Source organism: Artemia franciscana, chromosome 12 (assembly GCF_032884065.1).
Source record: "Artemia franciscana chromosome 12, ASM3288406v1, whole genome shotgun sequence".
NCBI classification, from domain to species: Eukaryota; Metazoa; Arthropoda; class Branchiopoda; order Anostraca; family Artemiidae; genus Artemia; species Artemia franciscana.
Genome location: NC_088874.1, coordinates 38,943,943 through 38,959,270, shown reverse-complemented (window position 1 = coordinate 38,959,270; position 15,328 = coordinate 38,943,943). Strand labels below are relative to the sequence as shown.

Below are 15,328 nucleotides of genomic sequence, written 5' to 3'. Positions count from 1 at the left end.
GGTTACCATTGTAAATTTTTAAGTACCCTTCCACCCCATAAAGGGAGAGCTGAGACTCCCATAACCCATGCTACTATACTTCCCCTTAAGACAATTGACACTAGTAAGAAAAATTCCACATCCAAAGCTTAGTAACCTTTTTGAACTGTTTAGCTACAGTAAAATATATATATTTCCTATTTAGTTTATTTAGAAATGATTCAAAGCATATAACCTGTGAGTTTTCTAAGAAAAAAAATTATTTTTTTAGTAAAAAACTACTTGGTACAGTACATGCATTAGGGCAGCTATCCAGATAAACAAGAGATTCGTTGAACATGACTTTTTTTCCCAAATAGTCCATATTTATATAACTTTTTTTTTATCTGTTAAGAATTTTTTGAGGCTGCCCTTCTGGAAGACTTAGCCTTCTAGATGCATTATTTAGTTACATCAATGTTTATGGAACTTTTCTAACAACTTTGGAAGTAGTTCAAAGTTACTTACATGCCTGCAAGCATTCCCACAGCAGGTACCTTTCAGAAAATGTCTCAATCTGGTCATTACACGGTTACCTGTAGCAGGATCATCATAGGTAAAATGTCCATTGATCACAGCTTCATTGTGAATCCTATTGATAAGTTTCTCTTCTTCAGATAAACTACCTAGATCTACTTTTCTATTCCACTCAGTTTCAAATTCCCAATAACGTTTTCTTAAGGCCTTCTGCCCAGAGGTCAGTTGTTTTTTAGTTGACACTTTACTTTTATCTACAACACTGCATTCAAACAACCTAATTGGAGCATAGAAATAGAATAAATTAAATCTATTTCTGAAGAGAAGGTGATACATTTTTTTCAAAAACAGATTTCGGCACAAATTTCTTCTCTTTTATGCTTTCCACTAAGCTACCTTCTTTACTCAAAACTTCTTCTAACTGTCTTTCTTCACGTGCTTCTCCAATACTATCTTTGTAGGGAGTATATCTGTCAGACACTCTGGACTCAATACTGTAACCAATAAGTCCCACTAGAGCAGCAACTGGTAGCATAAGTGCAGGAGCATAGCTTCTCAACACTGCCCAAACAGCTGGAATCATGCCTTTATTGTAAAGCAATATATCTAAAAATAATAAACAGTGGTAAAACAGCAGTGAAATTTGACACAAAATAGTGCAAGAACGTTGGCATTCAAAAAGTTCTTAATCTAGATATGGCTCGGCCATAAAGAGATATAACAATGCTGCATAACATAATTCAAACAGCAGAATCATATCTAAAGTTTTTTGGAGGAGGTGGATCCCAAAGGCTTTTTATTTGTGGGTGTATAAATGCCAAAACAATCATTTTTATACAATCCTAATAAGGGCTTATGCCAGATTTTCCTCTCACTAAATCGGACTTTATGTCTTGGCTTTTCCTACAATTAACCTGCATAAGACCAATTTATGAGCCTGAAAAACTATTTTAGAACGGATCAAACCTAGTAACCTAGCCTCCTCCTGGATACAACCCAACCCAAAAGTCTAATTTACTTGAACCCATGAAGCAGTTATTAGTAAAACTATTTCCTCCAATAAATTGGTACAAAGTTTGTATTCTAGTGAAGAGTTTGTATAAAGATATAGATAACTTCGAAGACCACACTGCCTTTCCATGACGAAAGTATAGCAGTTCAAAATAGGGATGAAACCTTTTAATCGACAGTGAACAGATATAAATTTTTTTAACTGGATATTTCTAACACATATACAGTGTTCGAAATATCCAGTTAAAAAATTTTATATCTGTTCACTGTCAATTAAAGGGTTTCATCCCTATTTTGAACTGCTATACTTTTGTATAAAGATATGTTTACAAATTTAAATAGGTATGCTATTCAGCTTTGTTTCTATTTCAAAAAAAGAAACGAAGAACAAGCTTTAGTTACTGAATGAGCTTCTCCCTAATGCCTCAAATATATTTTTGTACTCTCAGTGTTGACTAGCCTTTTCATTTTTTAGTTGACCCAGTTTAAGAAGATAAAAAATCATACAACAGGAAACTTCTCCCTGTAACTGTATTAGAATTGTAGTAAGCTATGCGTATTTTCCTTTAATTCACGCAACATTCAAGTGAGTAGACTCTTTAGAAGTACTAAATAAAAAAACAAGTTTTTTCGAATGAAAGTAAGGGGCAATATTATAACTTAAAATGAACTGAAATTATTCCGTATATAAGAGGGTTGCTCCTCCTCAACACCTTGCTCTTTACGCTAAAGTTTTTTAGTACTTCTAAAAAAGTTTCTTATTGTTCTAATTAAATGAACATAGTGTTTCAGGAGTCGTTCTTAAAGAAATGCAACAGAATTTAAACTTCAGCGTAAAGAGCGAGATGTTGAGGATGAGCAGCCCCCCTCATATACGGAATAATTTATGTTCGTTTTAAGTTTTAATATTGCTCCTTACATTCAGTTGAAAAAACTTGTATTTTTTATTTAATTTCTGATCATTTTTTAATAAGGCCAGGAAATCTGACTACACCTCCATGGAAAAATCCCTCCTCCCCAAGGATTTATTCCCTAGAAAATTCAGTCTTGGAGAAAAATTTAGCCCAGACAATCACACTTAACATTTCCCCGCGTAAAAGTTTGTCGGCAAAGAGAAATCAAGACATAAAAAGAATTTCATATAGGAATTCTGGCAAATTCCCACAGTGTAAAATTTCTCCTGACAAAGTCGCCCCCTGGAAACATCCCTCCCCATGGAAAAATATCCCCGAGAAAAACCCCACCAGCAGAAAATTCCCCCTTCCCCGCCCAAAAAATGTGTGCATACTTCCCAATAGCAAATACTATACGTAAGCAATGGGCAAATTTTTACAACTTATAGACCTTTCCCTGTGGGCTGTGGGGGGTCATAATACCTCCAAAGGCATTGTTATTCAGCCTTTCAACCGTGCTGAACAAAATGACTATCTCAAAATTTTGATCAGACGATTTTGAGAACGAAGAACGTGGGAGGGGGCCTGGTTGCCCTCCGGTTTTTGTTCACTTAAAAAGGGCACTGGAACTTTGAATTTCCATTCAAATGAGCCCTTTCCTGATATTTTAGGACCACTGAATTGATGCAATCACCCCTGGGCGAAAAAAAATTAAACACACATCTGTGATCATTCTTCTGGCAAAAAATATAAAATTCCATATTTTTGCAGATAGGAGCTTGAAACCTCTACATAAGGGTTCTCTGATATGCTGAATCTGATGGCGTGACTCTCATTAGGATGATATGACTTTTAAAGGGTGTTTCCCCTTTTTTTGGAAATTGGGCAAACTTTCTCAGACTCTTAACCTTTGATGGATTTGACTAAACTAAATGAAACTTACATATTTGAAATCAATATAAAAAGTCTATTGTTTTGATATGTCTGTTGGTATAAAAATTCTGTTTTTTAGAGTTGTGGTTACTATTGAGCCAGGTTGCTCCTTACTTACACTTCGTTACCACGAACTCTTTGAAAGAGTGCACTTTTCAAATGGTCTAGATATCTAGTGTAAAATTGTAGAAGAGAAGCTTTTTACCATATTGGAAAGTAGTTGAATAAGGAAATGAAACTTCCAGGAATTAATGATAAGTTACAAGAATGAAAACAGTTTGTTTACACATTATTTGTGCTGTACATCTTTGTGACGTTTATCAAAGCAATCCTGCCCTTCCGCTAAGGTGCCAACACAAGAAAATGAAGGGGGATGGGGAGCATAAATGTAGATACAGAAAGGACCAAATTTCTAACCAAAGGCTTCCTATTGGTATTTTGGATAAATTTTATCACAATTTTTAATCTGGACATAAACAGTGTTGTTTAATTTAATTTTATACCTCCTCAAGTTTACCTGAAAAATAAAACTTAATATCATTTCCAAAGCATTCTATCCATGCTTTTTGACACCCGGGATACACTTAAAATCTTTTGATTTATTCAAATCGCAAGAGCAGAAGAAGTAATAGTATTAGCCCCAAAAGTTTCAACTTAATACCCCCAGTTGTTCTGGAGATATTGCTGTCTTATTGGCAACCATACACACAGTGGCTTTTGATTTAGTTTTAAAGCAACATTCAGTTTTAAAGCATAAAGGGTCAATTTCATAACTGTGGGAAATTGACATACCCAAAATCCCTAGAGACATAGTTGCTTGACTGTCCTACTATGCTGAACAAAATGACAGTCTCAAAATTTTGACTGGATGTGTTTGGAAAGTGAATGGGATTGGGAGAAGGGCGGCATGGCCTCCAGTGTCTCTTTACTCTTAAAACAAAACACTATAACTTTCAATTCTGAATCAAATTAGCTCCTTTAAAAGTTTCAATGATATTCCTAGCTATTATAGAGCAATGCTGCCAATGCTATTGATTATATTCTCTTTTGAAAACTTGCCTGTATACGGTTCTCTTTTGTTTAACTGAAACTTGTCCTAAATGCTTCCTTAAAGTTTCACCTTAAAATCCTCAGCGTCATGAGTTACAGTTACTGTAGTGGTAGTATTAATAGTATACAAATAGTGCCTTATGGCTACTTCAAAATCCGTCACAACTTACCCTTAAAAGTCTAACCTAATAATGTAAGCTGTTCTTGTGATATTCCTTTGTTGTTTTTTAGAAAATCCACCATAGTTTGTTTTGATTTAGTTAAACATCCACCAAAATATTCCTTAAAAGCTTCACCCTAACACTCTTTATATTGTGTAGTAGCAATAGTAGCAGTATGTGCATATCACCTATTGTTTCTTCAGCATCCTTTTCAACACACGCTGAAAGTTTCACCTTAATACTATCAACCATTCCTGAAGCATGTCTGATACATCCTCTTGGCAACCTGTGGGGCATAGTGTTTCAATTTAGTTCCATACAGTTTTAATACATTCCAAATTTTTCGCCTTAATATCCTTAGTTTTAATGGCAACAATAGTAGTAGAAGAAGTCGAATTAATAGTAGCAGCAGTAGTAGTATGAGTAGATGTAGTAGCAATAGGATGCAAATATTTTCTTTTGATTAGTTCAACATCCTCCATAACAAGCCCAGTTACTTTCAACTTCACACACCAAACTGTTCCTAAAATAATGCTATTGCACCCTTTTGACAGCATGCATACATATAGTGTGTTGTGATTCAGTTCACCTTCCATACTAAAAATTCTGATAAATTTCACCTTCATACCATTAGGCATAGTTGTAATAGCAGTCATAGTAGTAGCATTGGTATTACTAGTAGTAGTATTAATAGTAATAGCAACAGTCCTATTAGAAGCAGTATTATGACAATGCTATAGTGCTATGACATTGCTGGTATGTCCTTTTAATAACCTGTATATTCATATACTTTTTTGAAATTTTCATCTCAATGTTCTTAGCCTTAAAAGTAGTTGCAATAGAAGCTGAATTTGAAGTAGCAGTATTAAATGTAGCAGTGATAGTAGTATTAGTAGTAGCATGCACATATTACCTTTTGGTCAGTGCAATCTTCCCCTTCAAGCATTCTCTGAAAGTTCAAACTTAATACCCAAATTAATTCTTGAGATACAGTCATTTGACAATGTGCATGCACATAGAATCTTTTGATTTAGTTCAACATTGTAGATGGAATAATGTGGCAGTAGTAGGTAGTAATAGCGGCAGCATGCAAATATTGCCTTTTTGATCGTCTTCCTTATTATTTCCTGAAAGTTCAAAATTAATATACTCAGTCATTCCTGAGTTACGCCCTTTTGACAATCTGTATACAAATGATGTGTTTATTTAGTTCAATACTCAATTCAACATTTTCTGAAAGGCTCAACTGAATGGCCTTTGTCTTTTCGAAAAATAAAGTAAAAAAAAAAAAAACCTTTCTCAATAACATATACTAGATGTTAAAAATGAACAAATTGCTCTGAGGACTGTGGGGAGGTTGACATCCCAAAAGACATAATCACTGGATCTTTCAACATTTCTGAGCAAAATAGCCACTTAAAATTTTGATTGGATGTGTTTTGGAGAATGATAGGTTTGGAGGAAGATGAAGGTTGCCTTCCATTTACTTTTGGCTCTTAAAAATGACACTAGAACTTCTGACTTCCAATCAAATAAGTTCCCTCCAATCCAAAGTTTATAAGACCACCCACTTGATAAGAACCTTATATGCCTTAGGACACAACTTGCAACTATTGCCTCTGGGGGGTTGTGTTGATCCTGAAGATGTTGTCATTTGCTCTTTGGACTATTGGCAACAAAATGGTTTTTGTGTCTGGGGAAAATAGGATGTTAGATGGGGGTTAATTGCCCTCTATCACAGTTGAATTTTGAAAGAGAGTAGAACTATGCAGGGGGGACAGTGGCCCTCTGAATACTTTGACTCTTAAAAAGGGCACTAGAACTTCTGATTTCTAATCCAATGAGCCCTCACCGAAGTTTATACAGCCACCCTTTCTATAATAAAAAACTTATATGCCCCAGGCATAACTGGCAACTGTTGCCCTGAGGGCTGTGGTTTTTTCCTCAAAACCATAATTTCCAGACCTTTCGACTATGCTGAACAAAATGGTTATTTCTAAATTTGTGATTAGATGTGCTTGAGGAAATGATGGGCATGGGAGGGAGGGGGGCTGGTTGCCCTCCAATCATTTTTGACTTAAAAAAGGAATTAGATCATTCAATTTTCAATTGAATGAGCCCTTTTCAAAGTTACAGCAACAACTCCTTCTATATGAAGGATATGGTCTAGAACTCCTCAAAAAGTAAATTAACAAAGAAAATAATACTTTTTGCCCACATTGCTCCTTACTTTGGTAGAACTATTGCACTGCCTATGATGTAGGGGTCAGAAGTGTTGTTATAACTGGAGGTATAGGAATGAACACGAGACATATTCAGAAGAGGCCAAGAAGTAGCCTGTTGTGGGTTGAGTTAGGGTAGGAAGAGTCTTTCAGGGAAAATGTTTTTGTGCAAGGGCTTGTCATTGCATTTTTTTTTAAAAACGGAGGCACACCATACCTCTCCTGCCCTCAAGTATTTCTAACCTAGCTTTTTTTTCAGAAGGACAGTGCATGGAACTTTATCTTCTTTAAAAATTATATGCCTGTCTCTTTTTTTGTGTATGCTTTATTTTACCTGACCCTCTCACATAAAAGACCAGGCTGTCAGACAGGATAAACACATTCAAGATGAGGGCAGACAAAGGAAGTAAAGATCCTTAAGAAATGGGATGGGGCAAATATATTTAGGAGCTTATGGAGGAAAATGGATACACTGGCTTTACAAATGATATTTTCAACAGGGAAAACCCCTGTTTGAATTAAAAGAAATTATGATTCCAAACAATTTAAAAGAGGACTAAGGATTGGTATTATCATGAATTTAGAAGGGTTTACTCTCATGTCCAAGTCAGAGGCATCTCATACAATATCATTGAGGATCAACATGGTTATGGGAATTTGAAGTTGGTTTGAAGTTCCCAAACTGCCTCAAGATCATGTTTCCTTCCATTGTTATCTGCATTTCCAAATCATTTAAAATAAAATTTTATCTTCAGATCTTTTGTAATCATTGAGGCACAACTTTGTTTCATCAAGTCGTGACTGGAGCAACCTGTTTGACTATACACCAAAAGGTACTAAACAATGAAAAAATAGATGATTAGGGCTATATATTGTACTATCATGGGGGGGTGGGGGTGGGGTTGCACTGTCAGAAACATTAACTCGGAATTTGAAGAGCATTAAATAAGAGGACTTTCAGATGTTTATTTCTATGGAACTGCAATAGCAAACTGTTTCCAAATATGTTAATTGGTACCCTTGGAAATGTGTTCTAGTCCCTGGTCTGAAAAAGTGGATAAAAGTGTGATAGGACAGGTTAATTTCATTGTTTGCTTTTAGTTTTCACATATTCCTTGGGCTATATTTTGGACCATCAAGGAGATGGGTGCATTTTCAGAAAAATAACTGTGATACTAGGAGAGAGCATAAAAAAAAGGATCTAATCATACTAGAATAAGGGTCCAGAAGTACTGATCTTCTGAAGGAAACTTCTTAGTAAAACAAAAGTAGTACCAAGTGATACTGAAATTTATGCTCTTTCCAAATATTAGGGTTGCTTTGGTGGAGCAACCCTAATTTGGCATAATCCCTCCCTGTCCTGGTGGTCCCAGGTATGGCCCTAGAACTTATTAAAAACTAAAAAAAAACATCTAAACAATGGAAAATTTTTTCCTAGTAATATGCAGCATGTTTCTATTAATCAGATTATCATGTTTTTTTCATTGTTACTCAATTCTAAAACTATTTCAAGTGACGTTTTGGTAAATATTGCAGACAGAAATAGAATCCTGACTGCAGAAAAATTTGTTTTAGCAAAGACCACATGGTGTATGACTAGATTTAATTATTGTATGGTATATAAAAAAAAGACCAATGCAAAAGAAAGAAACTGTATGGATGACTGTACAGAAGATGAGCAGGTGGCAAAACTAATTTAATGATTAAAAGTAACAAAATAGTCACAAAAAAACTCTCAACAGTCTTCAGCCTCCCTGGGGTTGCAGGCAATAGATACACAGAGGAAATAACTAAGTGTGAAAACCATGTAAATAGTTCTGTTTATAGAGATCATAGTATAAACAAGTCAAACATAAGCCGTACATTTACGACAGATGATGATGAGTCATTTGCCAGTGCCATATCTAGTATTTGCAGCAGAAAACCTTCAAATGGTTCTTCTTTCCAATCTTGTCTGTCAAAGCTAAATAATATTAATGATCCCTATACTGAACATAAAGATGGACTGTTAGTGCTTTATAGTAAGGTAGATTGCATCACCACCAAAATAGATGAAATTAAGGCTGCACTGTCAACTAGGCCTGAAGTGAGTGTATTTGCTTTTACTGAAGTTAGACCAAAGAACATTTTGGTGTCACTTACTAATGTATAGATTCAGATCCCTGGGTTTAAAATAGTATCAAACCTTGTGAATCCTGAAGGAAGAGGAATTGTCCTGTACATCACACAAACCCTGTAAGTACAAACTCTTAAACTTGATTTCAGTATGGGCCATGGGTTGAGCAGGTATGGATAAAGATTGAACAAAAGGATCATCCTTTAATTATAGGATGTATTTATAGAAGCCCAGGCTCCCTTATCCAGCAGAGTTCCCACCTTAGAATTGCAAATTGTATAAGCTCAGTGATGAGCTATCCTTCCCATAACATATCAATTATTGGAGACTTTAAACTGCCCCAAATCTCATGGATTAATGTTTATGCTACTATAGGTGACAATGATGACCAGACTGGCACACTTTTTGAGGGCCTACAAGAGATTATATCATTTAATTTAAGATTCAGATTATATCAGGCTATTAATACTTAGGCATATTATATAAATAGGCATATTAGGAATACATTTCCTAAATTTTGAAAAAAAAACAACATTTAAATGGCTCAAAATTCTACTCAAATAACAGGAATTGCAGTTTCAGAACTAAAGGCAGAGAAAAAGCAACTAGTAACTAAAAATTAAGGTAAAATGTTATTTTGTCAAAATTTCAATAGGTATAGACCTGTCTAGTAGGTGAATTTCAGGGCCCTCTAAGGGAGAAGGAGTGGAGGTGGGTACTTTAAAATACCTTCCTGGGACATAATTTAGCCTGTAGACCCATCCCTGAAAGTTTCATTTTTCCAAACCTAAACCCTTTCCAAGATAGCAAGAAGTCAATTAACTAGAATTTTACCTTTTACTAAAAAGAGTGACTTACAGAAAATCCTATGTGTACTTAAATTTCAGACTAGACTATAGGCTCTATAGTTCTTTTTGTGTCCAAAATGAATATCTTTTTGGGCACAAATGAATGTTACATTTGGATCCAGGATAGAATTCTTATTCTAAAGGTAGGCTATACTTATTTCTTTGCTATTTCAGTATTAAATTAATCAGAAAATTTACCTTTTATTTTGCATTGTGAACCAACTGTTTACAAAAAAAGAAAAAATTAAACCAACAAAATCATCAAACTTTAAAGGGCTATATCTGGCCCCATTAAGGTGTTAGGATGTATTTGTAACAGCAGTAGCCTACCAGGAAAGAGTAGCCTATTGAATAGAAAAGCTTTTGGTAGCCTGTGTTTTTTCCTCTCTGACGTATGCCCTATAATGTACCTAAGATTTTCAAAATGGTTCATAATAGACAGAATTGTTTCACAGCCTTATAGCAAGTAGGCTAGCTTATACTGCAAAACGGGAATGCTTAACCAAACAGCATCTAATCTATAAGCTTAATTTATCCCACTATAATAATAATAATATTCATGTAACTTTTCTAATTGGAACATTTATGTTACAATTATTTCATTCAATGTGATTCTAAATTACTTAAGTTGCATAACTGAAATAAAATAAAATATCACACCATAAATTTTTAAATTCCGGATAATCAAATTCCCTTTGTCAATAATAAGCATTATTTTAGACAAGCGGCAACGGTCTTGCTAGTAAAATTTTTTTTAACTGAAAGTAAGGAGCGACATTAAAACTTAAAACGAAGACAAATTACTCTGTATATGAAAGGGGCTTCTCCTCCTCAACGTCCCGTTCTTTATGCTAAATTTTACTCTTTCACTTAACTCTACTTTGTAAAACAGTAAAAAAAAAACTTTAGCGTAAAGAGCGGGGCGTTGAGGAGGAAAAGCCCCTTTCATAAACAGACTAATTTCTGTTCGTTTAAAGTTTTAATATCGCTCCTTACTTTCAGTAAAAAATATTGTTTTTTTTATTTAATTTCTGAACGTTTTTGAATTAATGCATGTTTTGATTTTGGCTCTCCGCCATTACTAATTGAATCGAAATTTACATATTATTTTTTTGGCTAAATGGCTTTCTCATAGTTTTAATCGGAGGATGTTGAGAAAAAAGAAGCGGGGAGGAGACCTAGTTGCTCTCCAATTTTTTGATAAAAGGCAACTAGAACTTTTATTTTTTTATAAACGTTTTCATTAGTAAAAAATATATGTAACTTATTAGTGAACTTACGTAACGAATTTCTATATTCGTATGTTTTTAGTACGTATATAAAGGGCTTCTCCCCCTCGTCAATGCCTCGCTCTTTACACTAAAGCTTGGATTTTGTCCCAATTCTTTAAGAATGACCCCTAAATCACAAAAGCCAAAGAATAAATAGTTAAAATTACTAAAAATGCTTTAGTGTAAAGAGCGAGGTATTACGAACAGAGGAACCCCCCATATGCGTCATAATTTCTGTTCGTTTTAAGTTTTAATGTTGCTCCTAACTTTCAGCTGAAAAAACTTTTCATATTTATTTTTCGTTGCTTTTTTTTAAATAATGCTAGAAAATACTGCGCCCCCTTCATTGAAATTCTCTTCCCCCATGAAAAATTCCTCCATGGAAAGATCCTCCCACGTAACCTCCCTCAACTTCTCCCCTCCCCCACAAACCCCTCCCCCAAAAAATCCCCCTGAAAACATCTTTACGCTTCTCAATAACAATTACTGAATGTAAACACTGGTCAAAGTTTGTAATTTGCAGCCCCTCCCACGGAGACTGTGAGGGAGTATGTCGTCCCCAAAGACTTAGTTATTAAGTTTTTCGACTATGGTGAATAAAACGGCTATCTTAGAATTTTGATCCGGTGACTTTGAGGAACAAATGAGCGTGGGAGGGAACCTAGGTGCCCTCAAATTTTTTGGTCACTTAAAAAGGGCACTAGAACTTTTAATTCTCGTTAGAATGAGCAACATTCTAGGACCACTGGGTCGATACGATCACCCCTGGGGAAAAGAAAAAAACACAAACAAATAAATACGCACCCGTAATCGGTCTTCTGGCAAAAATACGAATATCAACATTTTTGTAGGTAAGAGTTTGAAACTTCTACAGCGAGGTTCTCTGATACGCTGAATGCAATGGTGTGATTTTTTTTAAGATTCTGTGACTTTTAGGGGATGTTTCCCTCTATTTTTTTAAAATAAGGCAAATTTTCTCAGGCTCGTAACTTTTGATGGGTAAGACTAAACTTGATTTTGAAACTTATATATTTAAAATGAGCATCAAAATGCAATTCTTTTGATGTAACTGTTGGTATAGAAATTCCGTTTTTTTACAGTTTCGGTTACTATTGAGCCGGGTCACTCGTTACTGCAGTTTGTTACCGCCAACTGTTTGATTAAATAAAAAAAAAAGTTTTGTTTAACTGAAAGTAAGGAGCGACATTACAACTTAAAACAAACAGAAATTATACCGTATATGAAAAGGGCTGTTCCCTCCTCAACGCCACGCTCTTTACGCTAAAGTTTGACTCTTTCTCTTAACTCTGCTTTTTCAAATAGTAAAAAACTTTAGCGTAAAGAGCGGGGCGTTGAGGAGGGAACAGCCCCTTTCATATACAGAGTAATCTCTGTTCGTTTTAAGTTTTAATGTCACTCCTTACTTTCAGTTAAAAAAAACTTGTTTTTTTTATTTAATTTCTGGACGTTTTTGAATCAATGCATGCTTTGATCTTGGCTCTCCGCACATAAATAATTAAAACGAAATTTGCATATAATTTTTTTTTTGGCTAAATGGCTATCTCATAGTTTTAATCGGAAAATTTTGAGAAAAGAAGGAGTAAGGGAGGAGCTCTAGTTGCCCTCCAATTTTTGTTTACTTTAAAAGGCAACTAGAACTTTTAATCTTTTACGAACATTTTTATTAGTAAAAGATATGCGTAACTTACGAATTAGCTTACGTAACGAATGTCCATTTTCGTATGTTTTTATTACGGATATGAGGGTGTTCGCCCCCTCGTCAATACCTCGCTCTTAACACTAAAGCTTAAATTTTGTGCCAATTCCTTAAAAAACGACCCCTGAATCACAAAGGCCGTAGAGTAAATTGTTGAAATTACTAAAAATACTCAAGCGTAAGAACGAGGTATTAGGAGGTGGTGAACTCCTCATGTGCGTAATAATTTCTGTTCGTTTTAAGTTTTAATACCGCTCTTTATTTTCAGTTGAAAAACTTTTCATATTTATTTTTTCATTTTTTTTTTAAATAATGCTGGAAAATTCTGCACCCCCTTCATGGAAATTTTCTCCCCCCTTGAAAAATTCCTCCATGGGATGTTTCCTCTACATAACCCCCTACCCTCAACCCCCCTCCCCCAATCGAAAAAATCCCCCTGAAAACGTCTGTACACTTCCCAATAACCACTACTATGTTTAAGCACTGATCAAAGTTTGTAACTTGTAGCCCCTCCCACGAGGACTGTGAGGGAGAAAATCGTCTCCAAAAACAAAGCTATAAGGTTTTTAGCCTGTTTTGAATAAATAGGCTATCTCAGAATTTCCATCGGTGACTTTGGGAAAAAATAAGCGTAAGAGGGAGCCTAGGTGCCCTCCAACTTTGTTTACTTAAAAAGGGCACTAGAACTTTTCATTTCCGATAGAATGAACCCTCTCGCAACATTCTAGGACCACTGGGTCGATACGATCACTCGAAAAAACAAAAACAAATAAACACGAATCCGTGATCTGTCTTCTGGCAAAAATTACAAAACTCCACATTTTTGTAGATAGGAGCTTGAAACTTCTACAGTACGGTTTTCTGATATACTAAATCTGATGGTGTGATTTTTGTTAAGATTCAATGACTTTTAGGGAGTGTTTCCCCCTATTTTCTGAAATATGGCAAATTTTCTCAGGCTTGTAACTTTTGATGGGTAAGACTAAACTTGATGAAACTTATATTTTTAACACAGCATTAAAATACAATTCTTCTGATGTAACCATTGGTATCAAAATTCTTTTTTTTAGAGTTTTGGTTACTATTGAGCCAGTTCGCTCCCTACTACAGTTCGTTACCGCGAACTGTTTGATACGCATAAAAGCCTGCAATGTATTTCTTCTTATTCTGGCCACTCTGTATGGAAAGGATAATTATAAAACTTCAAACGGTGCTCATTCAATCGAAAAGAAAGTCGTCTCCAAAAATATAGCTATAAGGTTTTTCGACTGTTTTGAATAAATAGGGTATCTCAGAATTTTGATCCGTGACTTTGGGAAAAAAAATAAGCGTAAGAGGGGGCCTAGGTGCCCTCCAACTTTGTTTACTTAAAAAGGGCACTAGAGCTTTTCATTTCCGTTAGAATGAACCCTCTCGCAACATTCTAGGACCACTGGGTCGATACGATCACTCGGAAAAAAACAAACAAACAAACAAACAAATAAACACGAATCCGTGATCTGTCTTCTGGCAAAAATTACAAAACTCCACATTTTTGTAGATAGGAGCTTGAAACTTCTAAATCAGGCAAATTTTCTCAGGCTTGTAACTTTTGATGGGTAAGACTAAACTTAATGAAAGTTATATATTTAAAACAGCATTAAAATACTATTCTTCTGATGTAACTATTGGTATCAAAGTTCCGGTTTTTAGAGTTTTGGTTACTATCGAGCCGGGTCGCTCCTTACTACAGTTCGTTACCACGAACTGTTTGATATGCATAAAAGCCTGCAATGTATTTCTTCTTTTTCTGGCCACTCTGTATGGAAAGGATGATTATAAAAATTTCAGACGGTGCTCATTCAATCGAAAATCAAAATTCATATTGCCCTTTTTAAGAGTCAAAATTGATTAAAGGATCCCCATTTCTCCTCCAGTGCTGTTTCTTACAACCGATCTCCCAGAAACTGCCCAAGACAACCAACCACAATTCTGAAGTAGCCTTTCCACTCATAATAGACATTTGATCTGAATAAAATGACCCAAGGAATGGCATAAGCCCCAGGTCAAGGAGTGTAAATAGGACAAATTGCCAACTGTCAAGGGGTTTTGTTTGAAATTTAGTGTTTGATTGGCTCAAAACTTTCAGGATCACTTTCTTGATTAGAAGGATCAAACATGTTGATTTCCTTTTAATTGTGTGGAGAGAGGGGGGAGGGGCTTGAGAGGCACAGAATTGGTTTAAACATCTACGCTGATCAGTTTGAACTTAAAACCGTAAAGTCTACAAAAAACCGAAAGAAGGCCATGACTTTTTTTTAACTAGCATGAACAGTATACTCTTAAGTAGTATGTTGGGTGATAATTTCATTAAACAATATATTGGTCTATTACATTCGATAATTGACATATTGTTTTTGACATTTATGATTCAGTTTTTTATTCAGATTATTTCTTTGCTTTGCCAAAGTTAAATAAATGATTGTAATTAAGCGAATCTCAGTCTTTTTTTTTTCAAACTATGAATATTATAAGATCAAACAGTAAAAATAAACTTCAATTACATAACAAACACCATAGATATCCAGATTTGAAATTACTCGTGCTCAAAATAAAGAAAAATAATGTATTG

General features: G+C 35.0%; 1 protein-coding gene across 1 annotated transcript; it reads right to left on the bottom strand.

Annotated features, from left to right (window-relative positions):
• Window positions 1-630: 630 nt before the first annotated feature.
• LOC136034091 (small integral membrane protein 12-A-like) lies at window positions 631-10,455 on the bottom strand. The gene is made up of 2 exons (XM_065715217.1): window positions 10,390-10,455; window positions 631-1,101 (listed from the first exon to the last, which is right to left on the bottom strand). The coding sequence occupies exons 1-2, from the start codon at window positions 10,439-10,441 to the stop codon at window positions 806-808; spliced, it is 348 nt and encodes a 115-aa protein (XP_065571289.1). The 5' UTR covers window positions 10,442-10,455; the 3' UTR covers window positions 631-805.
• Between the last annotated feature and the right edge of the window lie 4,873 nt (window positions 10,456-15,328).

Coding starts and splice junctions, on each gene's coding strand:
- LOC136034091 (XM_065715217.1), bottom strand. CDS start 10,441: ATGCTTATTATTGACAAAGGGAATTTGATTATCCGGAATTTAAAAATT. Junction 1,102..10,389: donor CCGGAATTTAAAAATTTATG/GTGTGATATTTT, acceptor TATTATTTTTAG/ATATATTGCTTTACAATAAA.